Below are 12,467 nucleotides of genomic sequence, written 5' to 3' on the forward strand. Positions count from 1 at the left end.
GAAGTCATCACTATTAAACTTGTTACTTGTTGATGAGTTTAGAATTTGGAGAGAAACAAAAAATACTCCAGGCATTGTGTAAACAATCTCCTCTGCCAAATCACTCTTGAAAAATCAGCCCCTCGCACTTAAAAGTTGTGACTGTTCTCCCATTAATTGGAGGACAAGCCCAATAAATGTTTGACCTTTCTGGAAAAGACTTCCAAAACCACTTTGGCCAGAAGTCAAATATTCCTTTCAATTTCTCCCAGAACACTGCAGGGCCAAGCATCAAAAACCCTTGACTGTGTGTCATACACTGCATGGTGGGGGAAATTTAAAGCTCTTCTCTTCAGCTAAGTGACTGGTTCCCTACAGGAAGGACTCACATCCTACTTCCCTTTTAGATCCCGTGTGCTAAGCCCATGCCCGAATAAGGGTATTTGATAATAGAGATATTCAATAACAAACCCTTCATTAGTAGTATATTAAAATCTATGAAATGAACCCAGGGCCTTAAAAGATAACTCATTGGTCTAATGTCAAATCAATTCAGGGACTCATTGTGTTTTATCTACAGATGTGTTAGCATATGTTAGGGCATTTGAGAATGCTTATAAAATATACCTGTCTGAGTCACTTTGGGAAAAGATTATGAACATCTAGATGAAAGATGCTCATGTCTGAAGAATTTCACTGAAACTTCAGAAAAATAACTTAAGAGCCAGGACCAGCCTTGCAAGACTTTTTGAGTATCACCCGTAGAGCATGCTGGGATTGTGCACATGAGGGAAGTTCCACAGGTGAGGGGGATCTACATGGGTGAACACAGACAGACTCTCCCCACACCACCCTTGTCACTTGCAATGAGACGGAGGAACTTCGCTCCTTAGGTCTCCTCTTTGGTGAAACACGATTCCACCAGGTGACTGCCAGGCATCTTCGGAATCTGAAATGCCATCATTTCCTGTAGAAACTTGGATTACCTTTGTAAGTTTCTGATTTGTTTGTGTTCTAGGAAAAGCAGCACCGTGGACGACAGCCTGGAACCAACACGCGAGAGAGTGTTTAAAGGGCACCGAAGAAGGTTAGAGTTTAAACATGCGCCCGCAGCAAGAGATGCTGGGCTCAAGGATGAAAAATGGGTTGTTCATAGACAGATAATTGTTATTGTTTTTTAATTCTTCACGAAACATGTATAATCCATGGAAATCATTTGTTCACGTTATATAAATTACTGTCAGATTTGAAACCCCGTTTGTCATCTTCATCTGTGATTTATACCAGACTACATAAACGACGAGATGCCTTAGATCCAATGAGGCATTTGTCTTCATGAGGAAGGCCACTACGATCGTGAGTGACAGCTTACTTACCCTTATCACAGTTAACTCAACACTGGGTCCTTAATGTCTCTCAGTGATCTAAAATCAGAAGGACTCACCTGAAGTCTACAAGAGACTTGTTCAGAAACCCTCCATGGTCATCAGACGGGGTTGGGGGGGAGGGGCTTTCTCTAGAGGGTGTGTTCTTGGGTCCCCAGGTTACAGTCATGTAAATGACTTCTATGTGCCTCCCCAGCAAGAGCCTCAAAGGAAAGACAGCGTCTAGCTAACAACCAAGATGAACGCAATTGTCTGGAGAATAAAATGAAAATGTGATGAATGTTTATATGAGTGTAGGTATGCGTGCATGTGGATTTATTTACAGACATGTAGGGGAGAGCCCATGTTGAACCCTTTCCCTATCTTCATATTATAGGATTAAAACACCTAAAAACTCTAAACATGTTCACACAGTTCACTAATTTACACACACACACAAGTCCCTCATGCCACCAAGGGAAAGGAAACTGCTTACTCTCTCAGCCTATTATTCCTTCCTGTCTTCTAAGGAGCTGTGCGTGCTGAGGTATTGAGTATTATTGGCACTGGGGAAGCAATGGCTGACTCGACAGACGATAGGCTTCTAACATTTCAAGTGAAGTGTCTCTACACACATGTTCCTCCCAAGTTATGGAGAGACTTATCCTGACGGATGAGGCCATTTGCCTCTAAGTCCTGCATCATTAATTCACATACCTCAGTAAACCTTATAGGGTGCTCACTGTTTACTCAGCGAACCCGCATCGTTCCCACACTAAAATTGGTCCTTAAATACTTACAACTAAGGAGATGTGAGCACGGCTTGGGGGGGGGACATTTTTCACACACCCTGAGTACAAAGCCTACCAGACTGAGATGGCAGAGTTGGCTTAGTGAGTGGGAATTATGACACAGAGACGAAGTAGATGCTCAGAAGGTAGGATTTCAGAGCTCATTAGGAGGAAATAGGCTCCGACGATTTGAGTTCTTTATAGAACTATAACTTTGAGAAAATGCAACGACCTACAGCTGCAATTGGAGATCTTTTTTTAAAAGATTTATTTATTTTTATATCTAAGTACACTGTAGCTGTCTTCAGACACACCAGAAGAGGGAGTCAGATCTCATTACGGATGGTTGTGAGCCACCATGTGGTTGCTGGGATTTGAACTCAGGACCTTCAGAAGAGCAGTCAGTGCTCTTAACAGTTGAGCCATCTCTCTAGCCTACAATTGGAGATCTTAGCACGACTGGCTCAACAGATAAAAGAAAATTGAGGCCACAAAAGAACCAAAGAATACTGTTTGTATAGACAAAACCGGGAAGAATATATTTAACCAATACCTGAAGAGAAAACTCGGCCTTGAAATGCAAAATGACTGCAGCGATTTGAGTAAAGTCTCCACGATGTACAAAGAATCAAAACAACACAGGCTGTGATCTCAGACAGGAAGGAAATAAAATTACAATTCAATCATAAAACAGAGGGATTAAAAACAAAATTCTGGAACCCACAACAGAACAGTTAAAATAAAAACCTTAACAAAGGGGCTGGAGAGGTGGCTCAGCGGTTCAGAGATGTACTGATCTCACCGGGGACCTGAGTTCAGTTTCCTACATCCTTGTCTGGTGGCTCACAACTGCCAGTGACTCTGGCTACAGAGCATCCAATGCCCTCTTCTGGCCTCCATGGGCACCTGCACTCACATGCACACACCAGTCCCCCTCCCCATATATATATATATATATATATATATATATATATATATATATATAATCCCCATATATAGTATACATAGTATTTATAGGGGGATATATATAGACACATATACGTATAGTATGAGTGTGTGTATGTGTGTGTGTGTGATGTTTTTGTCATGGATTTAAAAAGTATTTTTAAATCCATGACAAAAACATCGCAGATGCTTCTAAATAAACACATACATTTAAATGCTAATCTTATAAAGGGAATTACAAAATACAGAATGGAACTATGAACTATAATGCGGGCAGCACACACTGAATTCTGTGCCGTGCTCACAAAGCTGAAGTCACAGGTGACATTTCAGCTCTGGATATTTCTGTTTACAAGTTAACCTTATATGAATGGGATAAAGTGGTTAGGAGAATGAACTGGAAAGCCCAAAGAACAGACAGATATCCGAGTGATCCCGACCCCTACCTGATCTCGATGTGTCTGTCATCTACAGCCAAATCCCCAGCCTTCTCTAAACCTCACTTCTTTACCTGAAAGGTGACGGGAACAGTCCTCCCTGCTCCTCCCTCGGAGCTGAAGAATCCTCCCCACGCCTTCCGACGCTCTGAACTCACTTCAACACAGCAAACTGCGGCACAAACTTGACTCTCACTTACAAACATCTAGTCAGTGTGTTAAAACTTCATTTTCCTTCTCTGCAGCAATACATCCACATGGTGGGTGGACAAAGGTCACCATTTTTTTTTTAAAGCAAGGCCCCATGTAGCCCAGGCTGGCCTCAAAGGCCCTATATGGTTAACCTCCTGCCTCTGTCTTCCGGGTACTGCCATTACAGATGCGTGCCACCATACCCAGCTCTAAACCTTTATTTTCACTTCACAGTATCAATAATAGTTTGAATATATATTCAGTTCTTCTCTCTCTCTCTCTCTCTCTCTATATATATATATATATATATGTATGTATATATGTATATATATGTATACACACACACACACATATATATATATATAGATATATAGATATATAGATATATATACTTGAAAAATGAAAAGTGCTAGAAAGCAAACTCCGTGGTAGAACACCAGCCAAAAATATTCAAGGCCTAAGGTTTGATCCTCAGCACTGTGGGTAGTGATGGTGATGATGATGATGGTGGTGGTGATGATGATGATGGTGGTGATGGTGATGATGATGATGAAATTTAAATCCACAATAACCAACACAATCGGGTCTATTGTTGTTTATAGTCTTCCTTATTTCTAAGGCTGAGAACAGAACCCAGAGCCTCACACATGTGCGGCAAGGTGCTCTGAATCCCTGGGCCTGTTGTTCACAGCCATAAATCCCAACGCGACTTGCATTCGGAACTTAGATGAAAGCAGAAGAATTTAAAGTTAAGAGATGCTGAGAGCCACACTGGTAAAACCCAGTTCCAGAACATTCTTCATTCCAAATGTGCTTTAAAAAAAGCATGGGGCTGAAGACGCCCACCATTGCTGCTTGACCAAATTTGCAGTTTCTTATAAAGCAAGCATGCAGTGATTTCATCGGTTAGTTTTTGTGGTTTCCACTGTTCCGCAACAGTGTTGCAGAGCTTAGGTTTCTAACTTGTCTCTCACTCAGCAAAGACATGAAGAACTTTCTCTGACCTCCTGACGGTCCTGGGTAAAATAAGCTGTAAATACATTCTCAGTTCTTTACAGATCTATCTGTCCAATCTCTTCCTCTAATTAGAATACAATCATGTAGAATAAATAACTCATCATTGCAGGTTTTAAAATTTCTATTAAAACAATTTTATTTTTTCTTTCTTCCAGAAGGAGTCACTGTGCCCTGTTGATAGCCTAAGGGTTTCCCTAACCCAGCCTTAAAAGAGTGTCGAAGGCAGTTCTCCCTTATCCTAATGAGGACGGTTTATTGATGCATTGAAATCCACTCTAGATTTTAGACACTAAAATAAACGAGATATGGGAGTTCTCGGGAGATTGCTTTTTATTCTGTTACTGAGTTGCCTGATCCCTGGTTTGGTTAGATGCCGTATGCAACGTTTTCTTCCCTTCCCAATGGAAGAAACTAGGCTTTCAGTTCAGAAATCTAAATGTCAGTCCCTGTTAGCAAGTCCTCCTTCCCAGTGGCAGAGCTATGGTCTGTGAGTGTCTCGCCACAGGATAGAGCCTGCCAGGGATTCTGGGCATTCACACTGGAAAGCAGAATTGCAATCAGGTAGCAATACACTCTCAACTCTATGCATGGTTTAGTCTATAGCTGGTGTTCTCTATCTATCCCTTTCTCCCTTCCTTCTGTCATCCCTCCTTCCCTCTCTACCTTGCCCCTTTCTCTGTCTCTGTCTGTTTCTGTCTATCTCTGTCTCTGTCTCTGTCTATCTCTCTGTCTCTTTCTGTTTCTTCCTGTTTCTCTGTTTCTGTATGTCTGTCTCTGCCTCTCTCTGTCTCTCTGTTTCTGTCTCTGTGTCTCTGTGCCTCTTTGTCTCTCTCTGTGTGTCTCTGTCTCTCTGTGTCTCTGTCTCTCTTTGTCTATATCTCTCTGTCTCTGTCTTTCTGTCTCTGTTCTCTCTGTGTATTTCTGTCTCTTTGTCTCTCTGTGTGTCTCTGTCTTTCTCTATCTCTGCCTGTCTCTGTATTGCTCTCTTTGTCTCTCTGTTTCTCTGTCTATCTCTCTGTTTCTCTGTCTGTCTGTCTGTCTGTCTCTCTCTATGTCTCTGTGTCTGTCTCTCTCTGTCTCTCTGTCTCTCTGTCTCTGCCTCTCTCTGTCTCCTGTGCAACTGGGCAAAATTCCATGCTTTCCTAGGACTCTTTGTAGTTTCCACAAGGCATGACCCAAACATGACATGCATCATGGTTATTGCTTATCAGTAAAGCTGTGGGCAGCCAGTCAGGCTGCGTGTCCCTTAATAATTCTAAGTTAAGAATGTTGTTCTGACTTGAGGGGTAGAAGAAAACAAAGCTAAAACATTTTGATGGCTTCTAGTACAGATAAAATTCCAAAAGCTTAAAATAAATGTCACTTCAGAGCAAGTTAAACCTATTTTCTTCCTAAAGTATGTCTGCTGCTGTCTTGCCAGCAAATGGGGGGCACCGCCTTTGTGTCTATTAGTATTGAGTGACCATGTGTCTCCGAGGGAGGCGGTGAGGCATGAGGACAGGAGCCCGGTCTGCCTTTACAAGGCTTATCCTTCCCATGGTGCCTTGGAATCTCTAAGTAGGCCTTGTTAGACACATGGCACAATGCATTAGTGATCTCTATAACGCTAAACGTAACTAAACAGAATCTCAAAGTTCACCCCAAGTTCAAGGCTCTCTATATGCCCTCCCTCAATTTTACAGGAAATTTATGCATGTTTGACCCTCAGAGGATGGCAGCATCCATCTTGCCTGTTACACATCAAGAGCTCTCGTTGTGTTTTAGATTCACTGGTTTGCAGAAACGCAAACATCATGTCGGGCTATCGTGAAGTTTCTAACACAGACTCATGCATCTGTCTCTATCTCTGCTGTTAACTGTGTCACTTGGTGGGTAGGGGTGGCTTTACCTTTCATGTGCTGATGTGAAAGACCAGAAAATCTTGGAAGATCTTAGTATTGCTAATATAATTAACTTCTCTTTTGGGAAATTCTTCCTTAGTATTTGATTTATTTGTAGACATGTGTGTACATGTGTGTGTTGTATGTATATATTTATGCATGGGTGTATACCACATGTGTGGGGATGCCTGGGGAGACGGGGGGAGAGGACCAAACTTGGGTCCTTAGGAAGAACAGTGCTCTTAACTGCTGAGCCATCTCAGCCTCTCTTTCTGTGTTTATGAAACAGTTTTCCACATTGGAATGTTCCACATGTAAGTATACTTCTTTTAACATGATTTTTATTTTCAGTGTTGCCGATACAATGCCCGGTCTCACACACAGGAGCTAAGCAAGTGTTCTTCCATGAACTATAATCCCAGATCCACCAACGCAAACCTTTACATTTCAGCTATGTTTAACACAAAAAAGAGTTGTATTTATGTGGGGTTCATGCTTGTGCATGTGTTTGTGTATGTGTGTGTTTGTGTGTGCAGGTGTGTGTGTGTGTGTGTGTGTGTGTGTGCACATGTGCACACAGTTGAACACTTGCTTCCACCACCTGATGCACATTCATGCAGAGGCCAGAGGTTGACATCAAGGGTTTTTTCTCATTGCTTCTCCACCTTACTTTTTGAGCCCGGGTCTCTCAGTGAACCTGGAGCCCACTGATTTAGCCAGAGAGCGCCAGGATCTTCCTGGTTCCCCCTCCCCGACCCTGACCACTGGAATTACAGCCATGGATTGCTCCCTGATGTAGGTGCTGGGTGTTTAAACTCAGGTCCTAACACCTGCACAGCAGACACTTTACCAAGTGAGTCATTCCCTTCACCCCCCGGGTGCTTATGAAAATATTTTAAGCATTAAATGTACTGCTTATATCATCTGAGCCAAAATATCTACAAGGCAGCTCCATCTTTAGGGATAACTTAGATGGGGCAGGAGTTACAACAGTAGCTAGGTTAGCAGCAGGGCTTCTGAAACCAACACAACAGGTACAAATCACGGTCCCCCTACCCAACAGTGGTGGGATGGGGGTGAGTTACCTCCGCCAGGTCCCAGGATTTCATTTGTAAGATGAAGGTAAATGCTAACATCTACCTCTCGGAGCTGCAGTGAGGGCTAACCGATGTATCAGAGGTGCTCAGGACACAAAGTCAAGCCACATAGGAAGTGATCAGTACCTGCCAGCTTGAATTCAGCATTTTGATTCATCTGGGATAGAATGTGAGCAGTCTCTAGGACATGGGGGCTGGGGGGGGGTAGGTAAGGACAATGTGAGCAGTCTCTTTCTAGGACACAAGTAAGTCCCAGATTGCTATGGTTTAGTTTTATAAATTTCTGTACAAATTTTACCTAAAGACCTTACCTTTTTGTGTACTGTTCTATTTATTTTAGGAACTCTCTTTTGTATGTTTTTGTTTTGCTTTGTTTTGCTTGTTGCTGGTTTGTTTATTTGTTCGTTTGCTGTCTTGGGGATCAAAACAGGCCTTGCATATGTTAGGCGAGTATCCTACACTGAGCGACAGCCCAGCTTCTAGGTTCTGGTTTTCCTAGTTTACTCTTTACCTTCAGGGTCGAGTTTTAGTTGATGCCTTTTCCAGATTCTTTCTCCTCCTATTCTTCCTCCTCTTTCTCTTCCTCATTTTTTTTTCTGAAACAGGGTCTTGCTACAGCCCAGCCTAGCCTAGAACTCAAGATCCTCCCAAATAGTTGTCTGCCAGGACCTTCAGCTCACAGTGTCCCTTCTACTAACTTGAAGCTCTACTGTGGCCTGAGAAACTAAAACACTGTAATACAGATTAATTCCTAAGGAAAGAAAGGTTTTCCCCCCAGTGAGGGCCTCGGAGCCACTCCTGAGAATAAGAAAGCCAAGCATTAACCCGGAATTCAGGAATTCATCGACATCTATTTCTGCTCCGAGGTCTTTCTGGCTTACTTATTGTGCTCTCAGCTGTATTTTGGAAAGCTGGAAATACCAAGCAGGTGACCTATGAATTAACGAAGAACCATTGTTCTGATTCTGTCAAGCATTCGATTAATCAAAGCCAAGTGGAAGGTTAGTTTCTTCACGTTTTGCACTGTTAATTTTCTACAATTATTAGTCAGCTACCAAGATAATTATTAAGCTTTCAGCCCAGTGTTTCTAGCGCAACACCTGCAGCTGAGTGGGCCTTACCAGCTTTAAGCGTGTGGGTACCACTCACTTTACTACCACAGGAAGCTCAAGCCAGACAAAAAAATATTCCTATGCAACTCAATCCATTGCTCTGAGGTGGGAGGTATCAATGTAATGAAAGAGAAATATAAGGGTCATCAAAACAGACTGAAAGAAAGCAAGTGATGAATAGGTAAAGAGAGAGAAAATAGGGACAGTACCTTCTTGAAATTTAGAAAAAAAAAAAAAAAAACCAAAACCAAACCAAAACAAAACAAAAAAAACCAAAACAAAACAAAAAAAAAAAACCCAGAAGAATTTGGATCCATAAAAAGAAACAAGGAATAATTTACCAACTTTATTCCCAGCCCCTAAGGATAATAAGTTTCCCATTTACTACTTGGTTCAGGAACATCTTCAGCCTTTCCTCCCACTGGAAAGGCATGAGAGAGTTTGATAAGAACACTGTGCACACAGAGATGCTCAAACCTCCTGCTCCTGTGGCCGGATGCCAGGAGAGCCCAGCAACCTCCCACCGCTGGGAAATCTAAGCCTGCAGCAGAAGCTGGCAGCCACCAGGCCGCAATCTCTAAACTAATAGACCTGAAATCCGTGGATATTTTTGCATTCTGTGTTGTCTGCTGTTATATATGCTTTAAAAGATGTTTATCACAACGAAATTCTCTAAGTCCTCCAATTTACAAAAATTCAAATAAAAGTGACACTGTGGGGAGATTTGCATTGAGTCCGTTTGGCTTTCCCGTGAGCAAAACCGGTTTTAGCCAGAGGTGTGTGAGTACAGGTGAGATGATACAGTAAACAGGCTCAAAGGTCTCAAATACCTCACAATAAATTAATAACCCAATTGTTGGTGAGCACGGATCCCAACTCCCGAACTCCCATGCATCTCAGTGAAGCCAAAAGATCTAAAAGGATGGGAAAAACTGGGCCCTGTGGTCTTAAAATTCCCTCATACTCTGTGAGCTTCTGTTTTACACAAAGATCAATAATGATGTCTTCCCCTGTGGAGTTAGTGTTTCTCTAAATATGTTAACTTGTGGGAACACTAAATTACCCAAGGGGATGAGCACCACAGCAAAGCAAGTAGGTGCTCTTTGCCCACCAGTGCTCACCAACACAGAAAAGCCATTGCTGGAAACCAAAGGACAAGAGGCAGAGAGGGCCACTGAAAAGGCAGGCAGGAATACCCAGAGAGGTGACACTCACCCTCGTCCTGATAATCTGACCAAAAGGATGCTTCTGACGTGAGGGGTGGGCCGTGAGTCCCACTCAGATTGTCATCAGAGCTGTCCTGGCCAAGGTCACCTCCTGAGGGTTGAGAAAGAAAATCAAGTCATCCACTGGACGTCTTGATATGCACATTTACAGGTGTCTTCAGGTGCTTGCAAAGATGGCAGCATCCCTTACTTGATGTCCGTGGCCACTCCCACTAGCACGAGAGAGATGACAGAGAACCAACTTTAAGAACCAACTTACCTGTGTGTGAAACCTTCCACACTAGCACTAAGCAACTGGTAGCATGGGAAGACCTTTCGCCACAAAAGAGTAATTTCTCTGTCACATTTAAAATGAAAACCTAGCTGTATAAATTTGTTTTCATATATTCTACATCTCTGTGAATTACCTTTACCCTGAAGGCCTCTTTTTCTTCCCATTTCTAAATGAAATGGAAGGAATGATACAAAGGCCTAATCTTCTCTACAGAATATAATGTAGCAAGGTCAGTACTCTCTCCTACCCTGAAAAATCAGAGCCGTAAACCGAGAGAACCCAGACTGGATTCTATTCCTATTGAAATCACTCCTTGTTTTGCAACCTTAATAAAGTTCGCTCTTCTAATTCTGGTTTACAGCCTGAGAGCAACCTCTCTCAGGGACTCCAAAAGCCAGAGGAAGGTAATATTTGTTCTGCAAAATGACTTTGATAAAAGGTAATGTATATACAATACTGAATTATGCAATTAAAACATCGCTAATCTCTTTCGGGTGTTTTCGACTTATGTTGAATTGTATTTTGTAGAAGTGGCCAGTGCTATTATGATGCTTTAAAAGGTTCAGGCAGAGGATGTCTGCTCACTCAGAAACCGGAAGAAAATGAAAGCATTGCAAATTGTTTTCCTTTAAAAAAAAATCCCCCAAACAGAGGTACATGCCTGCTGGTGAAGAGGCGCCGGCAGCTGCTTGGTTCATTTCACAAACATGAAAACGGGATTTTTCAACTGAATTTAATATTCTCTCAGATACTAATTTCCAAAGGAAATCACCAATGCTAATCTCAGTAAACACTGTAGTGCTTTTTGGCCCAGGATTCCAACTAGGGAACACTGAAACCAAACAACCTGCAAGGAATCTGTATTGCTTGGCTTTAAAGGTTTATTTCCTACAATTAAACTATAAGGACTGGGAGGAGATAAAATGATTTGAAAAAAAAATGACTGTGGTCTTCTCTTTCCACAAACCAGACTTGTTTTCAAATACCCAGAGCATCTGCATGCATAGGACTTTAAAATAAACTATAGAGTTTATTATAGGGGAAAAAAATTCTTCTACCTGACACGGCAGTGGCTAGCTAAAGCCTGACAAAACGTTTCCCAAGCTTCGAGCGTGTAAGCATCCCCGTGCGACTGCTATCCAATAAAAACCTCAGATACTGGACAGAGGGTTAAAACACTCAAATTTTACACCGTGGCAGAGCCGCTGAAATCACATTATCAACAAGGATGTAAATGAACTGCCTGGCTAGAAAACTGTAAGCGGACCTGCAGTAGTGAAAGGGGTTTTCATTTTGGAGGCAAATTGAAAACCTTTGTAAAAATAGTATATGTTCCAGTCAAAATTTAACATTTATAGGATATACTAAACACCTCTGTTCAGCCATCATTCTGCTTGCTTTGTATACCTGATAAAACCACCAAGTGGAGGAGCCCACCCTCTCCAGTCTAACATCTAAAAGATTATGATGACCAGGGGACATTTTTGGATTTGTTTGGGATTTGCAAAAATTGTTTTTAAATTTTTTTATATTTTGTTTTTTGTTTAGTTTTGAGACATGGTTTTTCTGTATAGTCCTGGCTATCCTGGAACCTGCTTGTGTACATCAGGTTGGTCTCCAACTCACAGAGGTTCTCCTACCCTGGCTTCCCAAGTGCTGGAACTAAAGGCACACACCACGGTGCCCATCCTTAAAATAAGTTTTATAAAAGTGTTGTGGAGATATGACATAGCTTATAGACAGCCTTCCTCTAGCCTTCCTCCGTGCCAGCTTCTTCCGTGAGTGAAATCTATCTGCCAAACCAGCAAATTAATATTGCTACGTTCAATCTTTATTTGTACTGCTTGGAACTTTTCATTACTGCCTTTCTTTGTGTTCTAAGATCCAGTCCAGCACACAGATTGGATTCACAGCTGCCTTGTCTAAAACTCTCACCCTCAACACCTGCCGGGAGCCGCCACTTGATTTATTCACTTCAGAAGTACAGTCACTTCCATGTGATCCCAGTGGTTTCGGGATAGTTACACAGGTTGACTTTAAGCAACTCCATTGCATTGGGTACCATGGGTGCCTGTGCCCCCCCCCCCCACCGTCTTCATATGCAGCAAGGAGGGATTATAGCTCAGCACTTCCTACAGAGCCTGCGTCAGCAT

At 42.2% G+C, this 12,467-nt stretch overlaps 1 protein-coding gene across 3 annotated transcripts in view; it reads right to left on the reverse strand.

Annotated features, from left to right (window-relative positions):
* The window catches only part of Skap1 (src kinase associated phosphoprotein 1), a 296,507-nt gene that overhangs the window by 211,033 nt on the left and 73,007 nt on the right, over positions 1-12,467 (reverse strand). For all 3 annotated transcript variants that reach the window (XM_029484147.2, XM_029484146.2, XM_085829237.1), the window contains exon 4: positions 10,030-10,131. In XM_029484147.2, the coding sequence (XP_029340007.1) occupies positions 10,030-10,131 (102 nt within the window). The remainder of the gene's footprint in view (positions 1-10,029; positions 10,132-12,467) is intronic.

This window comes from Mus caroli, unplaced genomic scaffold (assembly GCF_978045245.1).
Source record: "Mus caroli unplaced genomic scaffold, Mus_caroli_1 scaffold_13, whole genome shotgun sequence".
In the NCBI taxonomy this organism is placed as follows: Eukaryota; Metazoa; Chordata; class Mammalia; order Rodentia; family Muridae; genus Mus; species Mus caroli.